The sequence below is a fragment of the Protopterus annectens genome, chromosome 13.part0 (assembly GCF_019279795.1).
Source record: "Protopterus annectens isolate FY-2018-M chromosome 13.part0, PAN1.0, whole genome shotgun sequence".
Lineage (NCBI taxonomy): Eukaryota > Metazoa > Chordata > Ceratodontiformes > Protopteridae > Protopterus > Protopterus annectens.
The window spans coordinates 806,337,037-806,359,754 of NC_056747.1; the positions used below are offsets into that span (position 1 = coordinate 806,337,037).

Sequence of the window (22,718 nt, forward strand, 5' to 3'; positions counted from 1 at the left end):
ACAGAGAAGGGCACCATCACTTTAGCTTCTGAAGCTTGGATCTTGAAGCAATTCATTAAGAAGTGAGCAGTCTTTAAGTCTTTGATACTTATACTTCAAAAAAGAAAAAAAGCACCAATATCAATATCTTTGGATCCTGCAAGAATGTTGCAGGTGTAGGAATTCTTAGCCAATTTCAGCATGTTTTATTGTGGAGAAACAATTCTTTTAATCTTTGAGGTTGTGTGCCTCGGGCACACATGAACATTCATGTCCTGTCTCCAGTAAGTGATTACAAATTGTTTGCTGAAGGATATATTTAAGTCATTCAACAAGTGGCTTTAGCACAGCAACAGCAGCAGCCTTCATTGGTTTCCGCCCAGTACAGTGTACTTCTAGTTTTCATTTTTAAGCTAGAGAGCCTTTGCTGGTAACAGTGAAGGCTGTACAGGTAAACAGAAACACAAATCTATCACAGTATCCCCAATGAAGTGTTGTGTGAAGCAGAACAAATCTTAGCCTTCTAACTCAGGTTGTGAGGATGCATCTTTTAGTCCCATGGTTTGCCTCCAGTATATATATTTGCTGAAACTGGAAAATACACGGAAGAGGTATTTTGGGCCTGCTTCCTCATTGAAGATGTGTATGAAGATGATATGCTCTCCACAATCAAACTGGAGTACCTTCCTCTTTCATCCTTTCCCTGATGTCATGAAAAACAGCAGCTGGATTCAAGTTTTCAGTTCCAGAAAAAAAAATAGGTGAGCTATATTGAACCCAAGCTGATAGATATTTTCTTTATTAGAGCCGTAAAACAGATAATCATGTCTCTTATCTCCTTCTTAACATTGCAAAGAAAAACATGTCCCTTTAGCCACATTACCTTTTGCAAGGGATTGAGGTTGCATGACAAGGTATCAAGATGTTGGTGCCCAGTAGCTGTAAGATCAGCCAGTTAAATGGCCCATATGATCACTTGAGTTAAGTTCATTTGTATTTTATTCTGCTGTTTTGTATGTCTGCTGTTTTATTTGGAAGTCTGTTTCTTATAATGCATTGTATACTTGGTTTTGTATTTTAACTTTTAAACTTTTGTAAAGCAGTTTGTTCTTAAACACTCAAACTTGAACTTATCAAAATTTTGTACAAGGGCAAATGCAGGGATACGTGTGGCAACTAACAGATGCTGGCAGTAAAGATAAATTGCAGAAATTAAGTAACACAACTGATAGCATTTGTGACCAGGCATTGAAATATGCTTACAGTGCTGAGTTGCATCTACTAGGTCAGTTATGCTGGGTGTGGTCTTATCAAAGCATGTGTAGCTCAGAAGTTTGGAGGTTACCTATGTGTTTATTTATAAGCTCCAGGATGATGCATTCCATGGCCTTGCAGAACAGGCTCGTCAGGCTAATGGGACGGTAGTTCTGAGGGTTTAGTGGTGGCAACCCCTTTGTGGAGTGGGCATTATCCACTAGATATTAAAACAGTCACTGGATGCACCAGTTACTCAGGATATGCTCTGTGGTCACCCAGCAAATAATATAGAGCTCAAAAAGAACAAAACAAGTTGATTATTGGAGAATATTTTGACTTTTGTGGTAACCTGGCCTGCCTTTTTTAATGCATTGCCTTTTTCAGCCTCCATTTACAGGTGAAAACCGAAAGAAAACCATTGACAAGATTCTGAAGTGCAAGTTGAATCTTCCTCCCTACCTCACACAAGAAGCCAGAGAGCTGCTAAAGAAGGTGCTATTCAAAAGTATATAAGTACAGTTTTGATAGAGAGTGTATGCAATATTTTCTCAACATGTAATGTTATATCCAGAAAGAACTGTTATGCAGTTTCACTACCTCAGCATCATTGTGTAGTACATATGGACTTTATCATACAAGGTATCATGTACTGTGTTCCATGTGGTAGTTTGCAGCATTGTGAGGTCCTTTACCTTGCTTGTATGTATTGTGGTTTGTCCAAGTGTGGTAGTGTTTTATTTAACTCACTCAAGCCTAAAACTCCTTTTTTGTATACTTCCAGTTCACACCCATATACCGCCTTATGACATCCAGAACTTTTTGGGGTCTGGCTTCTTTAACTAAGTGACTTACTAATACTAATAATAGGCAGTATTAGAAAGGGCAAGAAGTTAACAAAATGACACTAAGATTGTTAATCTAGGATGTCCTGCAGTGGAGAGTTTAATTTTTGCCAGGTATTCATATTTTCAAATTTACATTCATATTTTCATAACTGAGAAACCTACATGTTATTGAGGTATGTGGTGTAAAACATTGTGGGAGACGGGATAATTCACTGAAAATACTGATTTATATCACTCTGTACTGGACATATTGCTAGTTGCTTGCTAGTACTTGTTAATATAAGCAGTATTTCCATATTTACTTAATACTTCAAAAAACGAGCGACTTACAAACTGTTGCATGACATAAAGTGAAACTTTAGATGTTGTTGAAGAAAATGGTCTTCGATATTTGCACTCTAAGTTGCATGTCTTGAGAGCTATCCAAGCATTATTTATTTTGCTAATCATACAATTAAATATATGTTTTCACATTTCTATATATCTTGGTAAACATGCACTTTTAGAGGAATTTCTTGTCATATGAAGGTGCATCTCTGGTTAAAACGTTCAAACTACACATGTCTAGGTTGTGCAATTTTCAAGATATGAAAATTTAAAGTTTACAGAAATATAATTTGTGATTTGTGTGTATTATGATATATTACAGCATTTATGGAAAAGACTATGAATTCACCAACTTATTACTGTAACAAATATCACTTACTGATAACATTGCTATTTGTACAGTTTTACTAGCCTTTAATTTTCACAAAATATTTAAATTTGTTTATCCTATGCTTTTTAAGTTTATTTTTCAGAAAATACACAGGAATGCAAGATGTGTATAGACTGCTAGAGGTGTCACATTCCACATCCACATAGGTATTAATGAATTAAAGTATAGTTGTCTCTGTTTTGTTAAAGCAATAGATTTGTTTTTCTTATTGTTATATGTTCATAGGTATGTACTAGGCTATCGGCCCTAGGGCCTATGTAAGCTTAGCCAAATGAGGTTCCCTGGCTTTCACTACCCAAGAAAATTATTTTCCTGTGCCCCTGTCGAGCAGCGCCACAGCAGTGATCCCCAGGGTAAATTTCCTGTTTCCTATCCAGTTGTCAAGATTTCTCTTAAAGACGGCTAATGATGAGTTCTGCTCGACATAGGTGGGTAGCCTGTTCCAGAGCATGAGAAGTCTCTGGGACAGGAGTCTATCCCTCCAGCATGTTCTTTGCTTTTGTTTTTTGTTTATTTTGGTGACAAGGTTTAGGTCCCTGGAGCGTGTGGCTTGGAGAGATTGGGATTTCTTTAAATGTAGCATGTCCATCAGATCTGGGTTAGACATGGCTTTGTGTGTTAGGCAGAGGTCGCCTCTGAGTAGGTGATATGCGACTGAGTAGAGCTGGAGTTTTTCGAGACGGTCTGCATATGGCATCTGTTTGAGGCCGGTAATCCTCCTATTGAGGTATTTCTGTGGCCTTTCTAGTTGTTGCAGATGTCTTGCGAGGTGCATGCCAAATGAGGCATTGTACTCTATAATGGGTCTGATGAGGGATGAATAGAGAGGAACGATGACCTCTCTTTTTCTGGAGGAGAACCCCTTTATGATGAGGTGTGCCACATAGAAGGATTTCCTGACTACTGTGGCGACGTGATTATCAAAGGAGAGACTACTGTCCACCTGTGTCCCAAGGTGTCTTATCACACTTTTGGTGTTTAGTAGGCTACCGCCTATGTGGTAGTTCATGGAAACAGTGTTTTTCCCAAAGTGGATGACAATGCACTTGTCAGTATTGAGCTTTAGGCCATGCCTTTGCCACCAAGCATCAGTCTCAGTGAGGCCTCTTTGTAGAATGTCCACATCCTTAGGCTAATCTATTATGGCTCCTAGTTTGCAGTTGTCTGCGAATTTCGTTAGCCAGAGACCAGCTGTATTAGCCTGGACTTCAGAGAAGTAGATACTGAACAGGAGAGGACCCAGGACCGAACCCTGTGGTACTCCGCTTGTCACTGATCTGAAGTCAGATTTGGAGTCTGCTACTTTCACTTTGTGGGTTCTGCCAGTTGGCCACCCATCTTGTGACATATGGATTTATGCCTTGTCCAGTGAGGTTATCTATAATACGAGAGTGGAGGATGGTGTCAAAAGCCTTGGCGAGGTCAAGATAGGCTGTGTGCACCACCTTACCCTCGTCTACAGCTCTGGTGACTACTTCAAAGATGTCAATCAGGTTTAGGAGGCATGATCTACCTTTTACAAACCCAAACTGAGTGGGGTCCAGGGTTTGGAGGTTACCTATGTGTCTGTTTATAAGCTCCAGGATGATGTGTTCCATGGCCTTGCAGAACAGGCTCGTCAGGCTAATGGGACGGTAGTTCCCGGGGTTAGTGGTGGCACCCCCTTTGTGGAGTGGGATAACCATTGCTGTGCCCCATTCCATAGGCACAAAGCCTGAAGTGAAGCTATGGTTGAACATGGTACTTAGGTGGCGTGCCGGTTCGTTCTGTAGTTCATGCAGAATGCAACATCCCTGCAGCCTGGGATGTTGTCTGGTCCTATGGATGCTGTGTTCTTGGCTTTGGAGAGTGTGGACTTTACCTGTGCATCCGTGATTACAGGGGCTTTGCAATCTTCCGGTATGGAGATGGGCCCTTCAGGAGGTGAGGCTGAGGGTAAAGTTTGCACTGAACCTGTCTGCCAGGATGTTGGCAATTATCAGTTGGTTTGGTAAATGTAGTGCCATTGTGCTGTAGTTACGAGCAGATCTTAGTGTTGCCGTTGAGATTCTTGACATAGCTGTAGAAAGCTTTGTGGATGTCTTTAGAATCCATGCCGATTTTATTTTCGTAACTAGCTTTGGAGAATTTTATGAGAGATCTCAGCTTCTTGCTGAGGCTGATCAGGGAGTTTCTGCAATTATGGGACTTTACTCTTTTTTGCAACAGTTTCTTTCTTCTGTTGTAGAGTTTGTTTATGGCAGGGGACCACCAGATTGGGTTCCTTTTTTTGGAGGATAGCATCTTGGTTCTGTTGGGGATGGCATGGTCCATGCACTCGTGTATGTTCTTATATAGTGCTTTTGTATATGATTCACCAGTCGTGTCTTTATTTTCCATCTGTGTGGGAGACGTGAACTTGGCCACTTCTGACTTAAGAATGAAGTTGGCTTTGGAGAAATTGTTTACGGTGGTTTCCTTAATGGGGGTGGGGGCGGGATATGGATGTCTAGGGTGATTAGCTTGTGGTCGGACCTAACCAGGGAGGAGTTGACCTTTGGCGTGGAGCATCTGTTACCCATATTGGTAATGAGGATGTTGCTGTCCCTGGTAGAGGTATGGACAAGCTGATCCACGGCGTTGGAATTGATGAATTCCAGAAAACGTTGGGCAGATGAGTTAGTACATAAGTAGTTTTCCCAGTTGATGGTGGGGTAGTTAAAATCTCCCAGTATTAGGGTATTGGGCTCATTCACTCCGGAGCAGCTCAGAAAATGCTGCCTGCTTACTTCCACCATAGGAACAGCAGTGCAGCCTGAGCTTATTTTCAGATAATCCATTTGTAATACCATACAGAAAACAAATGTTCATAACTCTTTAACCATTAGAGCTAGACTAAAAATGTAAATGTGAAAGTTGTTCAGCAGACACTGACCTTTCTAACAGTGTAAATGCTGATCATCTGTATGTAAGTCATTATTAAATATTTGCCAAGGAATGCTAATATTGTGCATATTTTTTACCCTTTTGGTACAACAAATCACAATGTCTTGGTAAATGTGCCATGTAGACCCATACAATTTGTAATCACTTTGTATGAATGTTAGCTTTAAAATGATACCTTAAGCATTACTGTGTGATGCTCCGTTATGGAGATATTCACAGAAATATGATTAATATTATATTTCTCATAATTGATAAATAAAGCATAATATCTCATCACCTGTAACAGACAGAGACTACATGTCAGTGTACAAGTTGTGTGGCTCAATGTCAGCTTCAAAATGATGCCTCATTTGTGTCGTCATCATGCTCCCTTGCAAAGATATGGGCATAAGAATGAGAAATATTGCAAATATATAATTTTCATAATCCTACAAGATTAAACAAACTGTGATATCTGTGCATGTGTACAGCATACAGACACATTTTTTTACTCTGTTGTAACTATTAATCCTGTCTTCAAAATGATGTATTACTTAGCACATTGTCATGCTCCCTTACAAATTTATTTACCAAAATATGAAAAAAAAAATCATAATTTTCATAACCTTATTCCTAAACAAACTTTGATATCTGTATATATGTACAGCATTCAGACACAGTTATTTTATCATGTTGTAAGGAATAATACTGTCTTCAAAATGAGGTATCAGTTGGCACAGTTTCATGCTCCCTAGCAAAGTTATTTACCAAAATATTAAAAAATCATAATTTCCATAAACTTAGTCCTAAATAAAGTGTGATATCAGTACATGTGTACAGAATACAGATGCAGTTCTTTTATCATGTTGTAAGGACTAACACTATCTTCAAAATGATGTATAACATGGGGCACAATTACATGCTCCATATAAAACTTATTTACCAAAATATGAAAAAAATCATAATTTCCATAACCAATGTCCTAAACAAAATATGTCTGTACAATTGTCCTGCATACAGATAGTTCTTTTTCTGTCCTGTAACTACTAATACTGCCTTCAAAATGAGGTATTACTTACCCTTAGGACATGTTCCCTGATAAAGTTATTTAGCAAAATATGAAAAAATATAACTCTCATAACCATGGTTCCAAACAAACTGTGATATCTGGACATGTGTACGGCATACAGATACAGTTCTTTTTATATCTTGCAAATACTAATACTGTCTTTAAAATGAGCTACTGAGCATGCTGACATGTTCCCTGACAAAGGTGTTCACCAAGTATGAAACAATATCATAATTCTCATAACCGAAGTCCTAAACATAATGTGATAGCTGTACATTTGTCCAGCATACAGACAGTTCTTTTTCCGTCCTGTAACTAATAATACTTCCTTCAAAATGAAGTAGTACCTTGGTAATATGTTCCCTGACAAAGTTATTTAGCACAATAGGAAAAGAAATCGTAACTCTCATAACCATAATTGTAATCAAACTGTGATATGTCTTTAGGATGGTTATTTACATAGTCTCTTGTATGTGGTACTCTCCTCAAACATTTGTTCTTACTCAGCATGTTCACCATCTCCCTACCAGTTATTTGCCAAACTAAGAAAAATCTAATTTACATAACACAATTCATAATCAAACGGTTATCTCTACCTGCACACAGCATACAGATGGTTCTTTGACAATCTGAAAATGTAGTGTTACTCAGCATGTGCACAAGTTCCCTACAATTTCTTTTCCTGTGTCATCAGTAGTGACAACAGCATTCATAAAATATAACAGTAGAGTTTCTTACCATACTGGTCCTACTTGGTCATGGCTGTTGTCCATTTATTCTCACTAGCTGCATGTTACCAATATGTTGTGCATAGCTGTCATCACACCATTGTGGAGGTCAGTCAAGAACAATGCAGTGCCATCCTCAGTTAGGTAACACCATTGCTTCTGCCATGGCAGATTGTTGAGCCACCGATCATGTGCATCAAGCCATGCATGAACCCATTCTGTAAACCTCCAGCCTTGTGCGCTGCCCGTTGACGGTTTGCTGTTTTCCATATCTGGCGAGGAATTATGTCATACCACACAAAATGACAACGTAGCCACCATGACTGCAGGTGTTCAAAAATTGTTCTGATTTCAAACCGTAGCCTTCTGAGTGGGTGAGTGATGACATCATTCCCTCCAACGTACTGCATAAGAATGTCAGGCTCGGGGTAGATCGAACACTTCTCTTCTAACAACCGCAGGAGTCCGCTCCAATGCATACCTCTTCTTGCAATCCAGTATACCTTCACACTAGATGCGGAGAAGCTCAAGTTGCAGTGGTTTTCACTTCTGAAGGCATGGCTGGCAGCCCAGTGAATGTAGAAATGGCCACACACCCACACTCTCACTTGTCATTCTCCTGCTCGTGAAGCCATGTCACTGTCACAAGGGGGTGCACCTGCTTAGGAAAGAAATGCAAACAGGTTACTACTGATGTTTGAGAGATGTATTGGAAGACTGCACATATATGTATATCAGTAGCATTAGTTGTAGAGTCTTCCAAGTGCACCAGTGCCATAGGTCTGTCAGGAATGGCTGGCACAGGGGCATCATCCGTATCACAGGCAATGGCCTTCTCACTCATACGTGCAAGTGGAATCTCATCATCTGTGTCATCCTCACTCTGGTTGGCATTACGTGGTGTCCCAAGGTACATACCTGTGTCTAAACCACTGCTGCAACCATCAGAGTCTGTTTCTTCACCCAACAGGTAAATGCTGCTTGCTTTCTCCTCCACAGATGGCATCTTCGTTGTAGGACATATTACTTTCCACTTGAAATTACACCGGAAAAAAACAACAGTATATGACATTCTGATGTTATGTACCTGCAGAAACACTGGAAAAGCAACACACAAGAAAACTATATAGTGACTGTGTGATACAGAAAATTACTACATGATATGATGCTCAATTGCAGTAGTTCACAAGAATATGAAGCATATAACCACAATGGGGACTTTACTGCCTCTAAAATTGTCAAAATGAAAGAAAGAAACTGCTGTGGGTAGGGGTTGGCTTGAAATGACTCCATGCAGACAGAATCCCAAATCTGGCATGTGCATTCATCAATGTTATAATGACGTCTATTTATGTGAATAACAGTGACAGCTGCTGACAGTTTTACCAGAAAAGTGATAATGACTCAAGTGATATTCTGTAAGTGTTCTTATTGTTGATGTGATAATGACCTGCATTTCATTACTGCAAATGTATGCATGCTCAGACCAGGTGATAACTGCTGCACATAAAACTGTTCAGTATGCATTCATTATATTACCTTGTCCAGCTGTTATGTAACACAGACTCGTCATCTGTATATATTACTGAGCCCTTCTGTCCACCTAAATTCCACAGATGACTGACAAAGCCAGGAAAAATGCACAAAATATATGGAAGCTCCATGCTGGTAGTAGTCAGCAAGTAACCTTTATCTCACTCAGGCAACTACCGAGTATAATCACAAATAGAATAATACAAGCAAAAGTGATTTCTTGTCTGCTTACTTTACATTATACTATTAATTAGTCAGTGGTGTATTTGATGTCATATGCTGGCTTATTACACTGTAATTACATTTATGTGTTGTATTCTAAGTAACGTAACCATATGTAATTTGCAGACTTAATTTCTATGTTTCCCCAGTAACCCCTCCAGTTGTTTGCATTATGTATGCACAAGCATCAAAACGACACAATAAACTATTTTGCCCAGTGGTCACTTCAGCAGTCCGACCATGTATGCATAAGCACTTCCTGATACACAATGAATTATTTCCCCATGCAACATCCTCTGTAGTATGTCCAGGTATACATGCCCCAAAACAACGTTTCAGTAACATTTCCTGGTATGTACAAGCACCAAAATGAAATATTCACTGAAATGAACCCCCTAATGTGCAGGTGGAAAATTGCTGCTTATTACCCGTTAAGTAGACATTCATTATATTCCTGGTACACGTGTAATATAAGACTGAGTCATTACCATCTGTTAGGACAAAGACCAGAGTAATTCAAAGTAGTACAGCAGTTATATCTTACTAAGCCCTTCATATCACCAAAATTCTAGGCATGACTGACAAAGCCAAATATTGCCACAATATATGGTTGCTCCATGCTGGAATTAGAGTACAAGTAATAACATGTATTTATAAGGCATACCATCCTGGTAAAGTGTTATCCACACCACCACCAAAAACTTGTCCAGAACTGTTGACACATTCCCACATGCAGCCTTACCAATTATGGAGTCCCCTGCTCTGACCAACTCCAGTCACCCTTTTAAATACATTTTGTCTGTGTAAAAACTAATTTAAATGCATATTTTGTTGTGTACTAACATTTAAAATGGAGCCATTTTTATTATGCTAATAATGGCCAGTATAGCAAAGGGTAAAATCCATCACATTATTTCTAACACTGGCATGAAATGGTCAGAATAATCATTCACTGATCGTTTGGATTAACCACCAGAATGAAATATTCCTCCAAATGACCCTTCAGTAACAGTCGCACCAATATAAAGCATTCACCCAAGTGAACCCCTATAATACAAAGCTGAAGAATGCACAAGCACCACCATGAAGCATTTCTATGAAATACCCTTCTGTAACAGTTCCCAGTATGTGCAATCAGCAAATTGGTTCATTCACACAAGTGACCCTACAATGAAATGTAGCAGTATGCACAAGCACCAGAATGATTTATTTCCTCACACGACCCTTCAGTAGCAGTTGCTGGTATGAGCATGCACCAAAATGAAGCATTCAGCCAAGTGACCTCTACAATAAAATGTTGCAGTATCCACAAGCACCAACATGAAGCAATTCCCTGATTGTTGAAGTCAATCATTTTGTCCTTGTACTGTAGTATCATTCTGGGTGATGGCAGGATGCTACTCAGGGCTAGTGTCATATCTGCCTGGGCCACATGGTCAGAGAGCTCCTCCACGTCTCTTTTCATTTAGTCCAGGGAGGTACGTCTCTGGTCATTCACTCCAACATGGACAATGACAGAGTCATATTTGTACTTGTTGTGGAGTGACCTGAGTGTGTGCATTGTATGGCGGATCCTGGCACCCAACAGGCAGTTGACAGTAACATTCTCCTTGTTTAGCCTGGTGAGAGGGACGTCAGTGTGCCTGACTGTAGTGTTGTGTACGTTGTTTTTGCCTTATGGGCTGAGGTTGAGAGGCACTTTGATTTTGTAGGCTATGCGTCGTCTGGGTAGTGTTGGGAGGTGGTGGTTGCTTGCATTTCAGCTTTGGAGGTCTCTGTTGTTTGGGCAGATTTTTATTGAGAGCCTCTGGAAATGTAGGTGTGTGTTTTGTGTTACTATGTGTGGGTTTAGGTGGTGCAAGTGGTGTTTACCTTCTCCTCTTGACTGTCTAGTCCAGTCTTGGTTGGAGAGAGTTTGGCTATATAAGTGCATCTCTCACAGGTTGTAGTCTTGGGTGGTAGGAGGAGAGGGTTGCCAAGTGTACATGAGGCAATTGCTACATTGCCCCAAGAAGTATTTAATTTGGAAGAGGGGCTTCAATATATAATTTTCTGTTACTTATCAAGGTAGATGTTTTGAAGTTTATATTTAAGATTTGGGATTTTCAGTTTGGGGGGCATTGTGCACTACAGTAAAATGGAGCACATTGTACTTCTCTGTAGTGCCCTCTCTTAAGGCTGTTCTGAAAATGTTAAGTTGCCTTTGCTAATGAGGGTGTTCTTGTACCTGTGGATGGTATCCCTGTATGGGAAGTGCACCAAAATGAGTTCCCATTTTTTTTTTAAACTCGTACAGTTTGTGTCTTCTAACATGCATCATTTGGGCATTTCTTACACTGAGTGCTTCAGAAGCATAGGCTGTCCAAGTCACTGTGACCATCATCTCAGGCTCCATAATCACCAATATACTACTATTGCTTGTAAAAGGCTCTCATTGTTGACTGCTGTCATTGCCAGCCATTAAGCCTTCAACATTGCATAATCAGAGATATAAGCTTGAAGCCTTCATTATCACCCAGTAACAATGGAAGCACCAGAATGATTTATTTCCCCACACAACCCTTCAGTAGCAGTTGCTGGTATGAACGTGCACCAAAATGAAGCATTCAGCCAAGTGACCCCTACAATAAAATATTGCAGTATGCACAAGCACCAACATGAAGCAATTCCCTGACTGACCCTTCTGTAGCAGTTCCTGGTATATACATGCACCAAAATAAAGCATTCACCCAAGTGAAACCCTTCAATAAAAAGCCGAAGTATGCACAAGCACCACTATGAAGCATTTCTCTGAACAACCGTTCTGTGACTGTTCCTGGTATGCGCGATCACTAAAGTGAAGCATTCACCCAAATGACCCCTACAATAAAATGTTGAAGTATGCACAACCACCAGAATGAAATATTTCCCCAAACAACCCTTCAGTAACGGTTGCTGATATGAACATGCACCAAAATGAAGCATTCAGCAAAGTCACCCCTACAATAAAATGTTGAAGTATGCACAACGACCAGAATGAAATATTCCCCCAAACGACCCTTCAGTAACAGTTCCTGGGAAGAACATGCACCAAAGTAAAGCATTCACCCAAGTGAACCCCTACAATACAAAGCTGAGGAATGCACAAGCACCACCGTGAAGCATTTCCCTGAAAGACCCTTCTGTAGCAGTTTCCAGTATGTGCAATTACCAAAATGAGACATTCACACAAGTGACCCCTACAGTGAAATGTAGCAGTATGCACAAGCACCAGAATGAAATATTTCCCCAAACGACCTTTCAGTAACAGTTGCTGATATGAACATGCACCAAAATGAAGCATTCAGCAAAGTGACCCCTACAATAAAATGCTGAAGTATGCACAAGCACCAGAATGGCTAACTCAGAACCATGTGAAAAGGCAAATAAGAGGAGGGAGAACCAAGTACAGGCTTCTGAGATGAAGTCCATTATCAGCTTATGGTTTACATAATATGCACTACAGTGACAAAAACTATATTACAGCAAATAATCCAAAAAAAATATTAACATCTGAGGGTATGTCAAATAATGCAGGATAAAAGCTGAAAGTTGTAGCTCTTTTGTTGAATCACCTGTGTAAGCCATTTGAGTTTCATCACACATTTTACTAAAGCTTCATAGTAACACAACTCCTGTCCAGTGTTTTGCACTGTATGCTGTTTAAAATAAATATTAATTTATGACGACATTGTTAATTTCAAAGCAAACATTTTGTTAGTATCAACTTAGAATGACTGGCTAAATTAGTACTCTCAAAATAGGAAAAAACAAGGAACACATATAGATTTTGTTAATTGTTTGTTTACCAGGCAAGCCCCTTGGACAGATGTCCCCCTTTTCAGCCACAATTTGTAGCAGTACCTAGGTAAGTTACTCACTCTGAGTCACACAAGAAGTGAATGGATTAGGAAAGAATCAGACCATCTACCCTGAATTACAGGAAGCAGCTGCAAACAGCTTAGAGCCTTAACTGCCTATAGTAAGGGCCAGATGTGAGGAAACTTGATAACCATGAATTCTAATATATGCATATCAGCTTGACATTTGCAATGTTGTCTCTTTCGGCTTTTCCCAGTTAGGGGTCGCCACAGCGGAACTCCGGTCCGCTAATGATTGGCAATAGATTTTTACGTGCCGAGTTGCTGGCCCTGACGCACAACCTTCAACGAAGGTACACCCATTCACGCATGTCTCAACACAGAAGACGCTGTAGCTGAGAATCGAACAGGACAACATCTTACTGTGAGGCGACAATGCTGCCGCAGCACCATCACCGTAGTTACAGTGGTTAAAATAAAAAGATATTTATTTAAAAACAAACCTTATCTTGCAAATTTCAACACAATGTCAGATTAAAAAAAAAGCCTAAACTTCTCTGTTACAAATTTTACATGTAACTTGCAAGCTGGGGTGTGTGTACTTTTGTCCCCTTGCTGCTCCCAAATGAGGGGCACCCCTCTTACTTGTATACCAGTTTTCTATTGTGAGGGTCAGAGTATAGTCTTCAAAATATCAATAGACGCTGCCATTAAAATTAATCCGTAAGCATTGTTTGCACGTGTTATTGCTATTTCTTATAGTCGTGTATCATATGTAAACTGCTATCATTTAACTAGCAACTGCCTTCAAATGCCTTCTTCAGTGCTTCTTTGGACTCTTTCCAGTGATATTCTAGTCGTTCAGTCCATGGGTGTACTAGCCTGACCATGGAGACGCACACGATCCCTATACTCCTTTTCATGTGGCAGCATACCTCTCAACCTCTTAGTCCGCAAGCACAGTGAATCATATAATTCAGAAGCAACGTGCTTACTTCTCACCACATAGTAACTAAGCCATTAAAACAGGATGCTAAGACATGAAAAATAATAAGTAAAGACATCGGGAACAATGTAAAAAGTTAGGCAGTAAATAAACCGAGTAGGAAACCCAATTCACAAAACCGCAAAGAACATGTCACGCTAACCTAAACAGCACATATACGGAACGTAAATGAAGGAGTCATACACCAAAAATAAAAACATTCATCCTTCCAAAATGCAACAATACATTATTAGGGCAAGGCACAAAACTAAGATAGCAAGGAAAAGTCAAAATCATAACAGTGTTAGTAAGGGATAAAAAAAAAAAAAACATAAAGTAACCAAAACCATTATGGCCAATCAGCTACACTAATGCCTAAAAACAACCAATAAAAACAAATTCGGAATTATATATATATATATATATATATATATATATATATATATATATATATATATATCTTCCGTAGCTAAAGCAGAACAGAAAGCAAGAAAACTTAGGAAGGTATGCATCAAGTAACCCTAAAAGAGCAAGGGCAAGCACATAGAATGGCTAAGACATGCAAGAAAATAAGGCAATGTAATACTAACAGCAAAGTTACAATCCAGTTGAAAGCAATAAAAATAAGAAATTGTAAAGAGGCAAGGCTTGAGCGAACACTTCCAGTACACTCACCTCAAAAAAAAAAAAAAAAAAAAACAACAGTTCGACTTTATAAAACACCGCTCAGTTGCAGATGAAACTCTGCTGCTTTGAAGTTCAGGAGCTCCGTAAACGGCTGTTTTACCGAACGTGGCAGTAACTCAAAGCTGGCAAAGTGGCACTCAGAAAGCAATGCTCTGACAAAATAAATAGCAGGATCCGGTAGCAATTCAGGTGAATGCAGCAACTATCTGAAGAACAAAAGGGAATTGCTATTGCTGGACCCTCTGTTTATTCTGACAGTGCAAAGAAACCTTACATTTGGAGTGGATGTGTTATGCAAGTGGTGGCTTGCATGGAAGAATCCGATTGGCTGCCACCACTTGCTTCTTGCAATGCACAGAGAATCTGCTTACTGTAATAAGAATTGGATGAGTGCATGTTAAGCCAGTTTTCTTCGAAAAATCAAGTATTGATGTCATGTAAATCCACACTAAAATCTAAGTTGAGAAAGTAACTGAAAAAGTTCAGACACTTTTTTAACTTAATTTTTGACATGGGAGCTACAATAGTAATGTATAGTTAGATACACTTGTGGAAGGCAGTCGGGTGTAACTCCATACAGTAAGTACCGTCACACAGAGCACTCGGATATAAGCACATAGGCGTCATGTGACGGTACTCTGGGTTAATGACTTAATATCCTGTATATCGAGAAACATGGAGTGGGTGTCCTGGGGCATAGCGGGGGATCTGTAACAAGCTACAACCTGAATTGCAGTCTTGCCCACTGTTAATTGTACTTGGATAATTTTGGATGCATTATGTTGAGCAACTAGCCTGGAGGTGTGGATATCCTTTATGAATATGGACGCGCCTCCTCCTTTAGTGTTTCAGTCCAGGTTAGATGGCCGAAGGGTGTGGTAAGATTGTAGCCTGGTAATGCAGGGGTGCTGTTTGGAGCCTTAAACCAGGTCTCTGTCACTCCACAGATGTTAATGTTTTCCATCTTAAGGAGTGCCTCGAGTGAGTGAGTTTTGAGGTTTAGATTTCTAGCATTGAGTAGCATTACCCTTAGATTTTGCTTGTTTGTATCTACTGTGGTGGTGTGTTTGATGTTTGAGGCTTGCCTAAAAAAGGCACTATAGGGGCAGCAAGAGCCTTAGCCAGTATCCGGAATCTCAAAGGCGACAGTTGCAGGCCATCTCTGGCAAAGCATCTTGGCCTGCTGATCATGTTGTCCCAGGCAGACAGATAGTGGATCCCCTTGGAATGACACCAGAAGCTTAGCCAATTGTTGAAGTCGATCATTTTGTCCTTGTACTGTGGTATCATTCTGGGTGATGGCAGGATGCTACTCAGGGCTAGTGTCATACCTGCCTGGGCCACGTGGTCAGAGAGCTCCTCCATGTCTGTTTTCATGTAGTCCAGGGAGATAGTCTCAGGTCATTCACTCCAACACGGACAGTAACAGAGTCATATTTGTACTTGTTGTGGAGTGACCAGAGTGCTTGCATTATATGACGGATCCTGGCATCCAGCAGGCAGCTGACAGTAACATATTCACCTTGTTTAGCCTGGTGAGAGGGATGTCGGTGTGCCTGACTCTAGTGCTGGGTATGTTGTTTTGCTTATGGGCTGAGGATGAGAGGCACACTGATTTTGTAGGCTGTGTCATTCGGGTAGTGTTGGGGGGGTGGTAGTTGCTTGCGTTTCAGCTTTGGAGGTCTCTGTTGTTTGGGCAGATTTTTATTGAGAGCCTCCGGAAATTTCTGTGTGTGTTTTGTGTTACTATGTGTGGGTTTGGGTAGTGCAGGTGGTGTTTACCTTCTCCTCTTGACTGTCTAGTCCAGTCTTGGCTGGAGAGAGCTTGGCTTCCAGTTTGGCTATATAAGTGCATCTCTCACAGGTTGTAGTGTTAGGTGGTAGGAGGAGAGGGTTGTCAGTGTACATGAGGCAATTGCTACATTGCCCCAAGAAGTATTTAATTTGGAAGAGGGGCTTCAATATACAGTTTTCTGTTACTTAGCAAGGTAGATGTTTTGAAGTTTATATTTAAGATTTGGGATTTCAGTTTGTGGGGGCATTGTGCAATATAGTAAAATGGAGCACATTGTACTTCTCTGTAGTGCCCTCGCTTAAGGCTGTTCTGAAAATGTTAAGTTGCCTTTGCTAATGCGGGTGTTCTCCTTGTACCTGTGGATGGTGTCCCTGTATGGGAAGTGCACCAAAATGAGTTCCAATTTTTTTTTAAACTCGTACAGTTTGTGTCTTCTAACATGTATCATTTAGACATTTCTTACACTGAGTGCTTCAGAAGCATAGGCTGTCCAAGTGACTGTGACCATCATCTCAGGCTCCATAACCACCAAGATACCACTATTGCTTGTAAAAGGCTGTCATTGTTGACTGTTGTCTTTGCCAGCCATTAAGCCTTCAACATTGCATAATCAGAGATATAAGCTTGAAGCCTTCATTATCACCCAGTAACTATGGAATGAATCCAGCAAAATAACTGCATGGAAAGCTTGTGGAAATTTCCATGAAATTAGTACAGAGGTATAAAGTAAGGGACCCAGAATCAGTATTTAAGACCTTTAGAGCTGGGTGCACTTCAAGTGTGCAGATAAAGTTGTGTCCTTTTCTCCCTCATCCACCAAGTCATTGATCTGTAATTGAGTGGTCATTATCCAGGTCCTGGATTTAAGAGGTATCAGGTTGTGCATGTAGGTATTTCCTTGTTAGGTGATCTTGTGAGTGAAATCCAGAGTTTGATCTGTACTACTGTTAATGCTTTTGGCATGGTTTGTGGCAGGCAAGGAGAAAAGCTGATGTTCTTCGTGTTTCACTGTTGCAGTCATTACATTTGGGTAATCTGCTGGCAGGTTGCCTTCAGTTTGCTTGAATTCCAAAGTTTTGGGTCCTGCATCAGTTACTGTCTTCTCTTCCATGACGTCAGGTCGTCAGGGGTATGAAACATGCAGCCGACGCCATGTTCTTTAGTCTTTCTTGCCACGCGGAGCCCGAAGCAGAAGCATTTCGCAAGTGCCGGTCGGCCGACTACTGTAATATTCGAGTTTGAGTTTCAGAACTGGAGTCTTCACTAAAGCTAAGTACCCCGTTGGGGAAACTTTTTTCTTGCTTTTTACCAATGTCAGAAAAAGTTAATAATTGTATTACTTGTGGGAAGCAAATACCACATAAGGAATTCCATTTATACTGCATTCCTTGCCTAGGCCCTGATCACAACGTGCCTGGCTGTCGGTTTTGTGCTAGATTTAACCAACGCACTGTTAAGCGTCGGTATATTTTTGCATCAAAGTATTTTGGAAACAGATTTAACTACCCAGAAATGTCGTCGGATAGCAATCCGACTACCGGAGTACATAAAAAGTGCAAAGAAAAGGACAGAGAAAGGCAGTCGAGATCCAAAAATGATGACGAAGCTTCTCCTAAGCCAGTCACCGGTACTCAGTGAGGTGCCTTCGCAGCCCCTGATACCCGCTACCTTCGAGTTGCAGGCCTCTACCGACACCCATGTGGAGTCCGGCATGCCGCAAGATACTCAAGGTATTGGACCGATGGATGTATCTCCATCGGATGGGTCTGGAGCCGCTGAGCAGGCACCGGCTTCTGAGGGTGTATTCAGACCTCAACATTTGTACATCAAACCGACGACAGCTGCAAAACCAAAGACTAAAACAACTTCTAAAACTAAAAAAACTGACGCATGAGCCACATGCACAGGCCTCTATGCCTAAAAAACAGATGATCAAAATGGCTGAGGACCTCATTACCTTGATCAGGGGTACCCATCCTCCTCCAGATCAGAGGCCTAGGCAAGACAGTGATTATGAATCTTCAGATCAGGTTTCTATTTCTTCTGATCAGGAATTATCTATACCTCCCTATGAGGATTCTGATGCTGAGGAGTCCATTCCATCTGCATCTCCTCCAGAGGATTATTCATTTGGAGAAACCTTGCATACTTTGAGGGAGCATTTTCACTGGGAGAGTCAAGACTTCTCAGAATCAAAAAAGAGACTCAGGTATTTCCTTCTTCTCCCTCAGCACAAGCCTTTAGCCATTCCCGCTGTTTTAGACATTGTGGATGATGTGTTTTCGGAGTCAAGTTTGACCCCTGACTCCTTACCCTCCGGCTCCCAGTAAGCCTGACAGATATTACAGAGTCCCCGACTCTCATACATTTTTATTTAGAAACCCTGCTGCTGATCCTGAAACTATTTCACAGGGTCCAAAGGGAGATAAGGCCTCAACAGCAAAAAACCCTACCCCCTCTGACAGAGATTCCAGGGCACTGGACAGATGGGGAAAAAGGTTTATACATCTGCAACCTTGGCAATCAGGGCGTTAAATTGTCAATTTCATATGCTTAAGTACCAACAACATGTAATGGGATTGCTGAAATAGAAAATTATGTTGATTTCAGAATGTGGAGAAAATAAAGAATTGCAGGAATTATTGCATGCAGCTGAACAAGTTGGAAAGCATACTTTGCAATGTGGTTTTGATTCTTTAGAGGCCTCCTTCAGGGCCGCAGTTACTGGATCTGTGATTAGGAGGCATGCCTGGTTAAAGGAACAAAATTTGCCTGATCATGTTAAAGCTAAATTGCTAGATGCACCTTTACAGCATGATTCTCTGTTTGGTATTAAGGCAGAAGAGGTCTTAAAGAAAATGGAAGACAAAGCTAAGTCTATGCAAACTGTTAAAGATTTCTTACAAGTGCAGCCACCAAGATTCAGTAGACACTGGCCTACAAAAAATTGGTCCTTTCCTGTGTCAAACAGAGCTCAAAGGGGCAAATCCAGACGCCCTAAGGGTGCCAGGTACCAAGCTCAAGATTCATACAGGTCAAAGCAGTGGGGCGCATCCAGCTCCAAATCTGGAGGAGATAAAGCGCAAACCTACAGAAAGCAGTCCCAATGACTTCCCTCTGCCTACACCAAGCACTTATCTTTTGGCAGCACCCATGGGGGAAAATTAGCACTTTTTGCTCAAAATTGGCAGTTAATAACCCAGGACAAGTGGGTACTAAACATCATATCACAGGGATACAGATTCCATTTCCACACTCTGCCAATGACAAATGGTTGGCCAGATCTGCCAAAAAACCAATGGGCAGAGGCACAGAAACAGGTTACGTCCCTCATGGATATGGGGGCTATGCAGACAGTACCAGAACAGGAAAAAGGACAAGGTTTTTACTCAAGACTGTTCTTGGTACCCAGAAAGGACAAGGCCTGGTGGCCAATACTAGATGTATCGATTTTGAACACATACCTGGACATTCCAAAATTCAAAATGCTCACTTTGCAGCAGCTACTGCCCATGTTGGGCAACAATGCTTGGCTGGTGACTTTAGACCTAAAAGAGGCATACCTGCATGTTCCAGTAAGACAGTCGTGCAGAAAGTACCTCAGATTCAAGGCTGGCTTAATGCATTACCAATTCTCTGCACTGCCCTTTGGCTTATCTACTGCGCCCAGGGTCTTTACAAAGTGCCTGGCACCAGTAATTGCATTTGGCAGACAAAGAAGTATTCAAATATAGCCTTACTTGGACAACTGTCTCATTCAAGCAGAGAACAAGGACACTCTTCTACGACACCTGGCATTTGTGAAAAAGCTTCTAACATGCCTAGGGTACACAATAAACAAAAAGAAATCACAACTGGTACCCTCTCAAAAGATAACACTCCTGGGTGCAAGCTTGAATACAACTGCCCAGATGGCTTACCTCACGCGAGACAAACAAAGGCAACTGACTACTTATTTCAAACGGATGGCAACAAAAACCCGGTCTTCAGCAAGACAAATTCTGCAGGCTCTGGGCTTCATGGCATCCTGCATCCTCCTAATTCCATATGCAAGACTGCATATGAGGAAACTTCAATGGTACCTAAAATGTTTATGGGGTCAGCATTCACACAGTCTGGAAACAATGATTCCTCTCCTTCTCTGCCTGCAACAGGAGTTTCTATGGTGGACAAAGGCCTGTCACCATAACATGGGACTGCCCTTCACTCTACCCCCTGCCAGCCAAACCTTAACAACAGACGCATCAGATTATGCCTGGGGGGCCCACATGGCAGGAAGATGTATTCAGGGCATATGGGCACCAAATCAAATGCATTTACATATAAACCAGAAAGAGATGCTAACTGTTCAAAATGCCCTAACAGCCTTCAAGGACTTACTTCATCCAGGACATCTACTGATAAAGACGGATAACACCATGGTCATGTGGTATATAAACAAGCAAGGGGGCACACACTCATACCCCCTTTGCAGATTAGCCATGGCACTGTGGGGCACAGCTTTGACCTACCAAATACATCTTCAAGCTCAATTCCTGCCAGGAAAACAAAACACTCTTGGCAGACGATTCAAGCAGAAACCTTATGGATCCTCACCAGTGGAAACTAAATCCACAAGTCCTCAGCATGATAACAGAGAAATGGGGGAGCCCAGACATAGATCTATTTGCCTCTCCTCAAAATTATCAACTGAAAAGATTCTATACAAGGACTTATCACAGACAAGCATGGAAAGTAGACACCCTATCCTTCAGTTGGAAAGACCTATCAGTTTACGCCTTTCCTCCTCTGCCTCTTATACCCAAGGTCCTCCTAAAAGTCGGACAAGAGAAGCCAAAGATGATATCGATTGCCCCAGACTGGTCCCACCAGTGCTGGTACCCAATCCTAAAGAACTTGTCTCAATACCCAGCTTGGACCTTGCCCCAAAAACCACAACTACTGTCCCAGAAAAACCATCAGATCCGGCACAATCAACTACAGACTCTGAACCTGGCAGCATGGCTAATCCTGTAATCATACCGACGACAACTCTCAGTAAAGCTGTGATGGATGTCATTTTGGAAGCCAGAAGGCCTAGTACTAGAAAATCTTATGCTGACAAATGGAAGAGATTCTGTGCTTGGAATCGAGCACAAGGAACTGATACAGCAGAACCGCATATTCCTCAGATATTACAATACTTAACTGAGATGCTTGACAAAGGTCTATCTTTCTCATCAATCAAAATCCTTGCCTCTGCCATTTCGGCTCATTACAATACTGATCCACCAATCTTTTCTCATCCTTTATTAAAGCAGTATCTTAGAGGGGCCAAAAATTTAAGGCCTCCTAGAAGATCACCATTACCTGCAGGGACCTCAATTATGTGTTGGAAAAGCTCACCCTGCCTCCATTTGAACCAGCTGCTACCGCTGATATAAAGTTCTCATCATGGAAGACAGCTCTGCTACTAGCAATTAATTCAGCAAGAAGAGTTTCAGAGCTACAGGCCCACATGGCTGTAGAGCCTTTTATCATATTTTACCCAGAGTGTCTCTGAGGACAAATCCTACTTTTATGCCTGAGGTCGTTTCCAGTGTGGCTCTTAACCAAACAGTTCATCTGCCAACTTTTTATCCAAATCAGCAGAACAAAGGGGAGAGAATTCTGCATTCCTTGGATGTACAACGACAGCTAAGATTCTACTTGAGCAGGGCTAAAGCTCTGAGAAAAACTGAGCAATTACTAGTATCACATGCTGCAGGATCAGAAGGAAAGGCTATTTCAAAGCAGACGATTTCAAACTGGATAAGCCATTGCATCCATTTATGCTACTTACACCATGGCAAACCTGTGCCCAAGGGCATTATGTCTCACTCCACCAGAGCGGCAGCTACTTCAGCAGCCTTTCTCAGAGGAGTACCAACCAAGGACATTCTGGAGGCTGCTACTTGGAGTTCTGTTCATACCTTTACAAAACATTGCAATTTGCCTCTCTAATCTAAGTTCAGGGCAAGCTTTGCCACTGCAGTGCTGCAGGGCCTTATAGCCTCACCTAATGCTGTTTAACTCCAGCCTTCCAACCATAGCTTTGGGATTTTACCAAAATGTAATGACTGCAACAGTGAAACACGAAGAACATAGTACAGTTGTGTACACTTACCATAAATGTAGA

At 41.2% G+C, this 22,718-nt stretch overlaps 1 protein-coding gene across 1 annotated transcript in view; it reads left to right on the plus strand.

Moving 5' to 3' along the window:
• The window catches only part of RPS6KB1 (ribosomal protein S6 kinase B1), a 1,830,003-nt gene that overhangs the window by 1,236,881 nt on the left and 570,404 nt on the right, over positions 1-22,718 (plus strand). Inside the window, exon 9 of the mRNA XM_044054533.1 lies at positions 1,621-1,728. Within this exon, the coding sequence (XP_043910468.1) occupies positions 1,621-1,728 (108 nt within the window). The remainder of the gene's footprint in view (positions 1-1,620; positions 1,729-22,718) is intronic.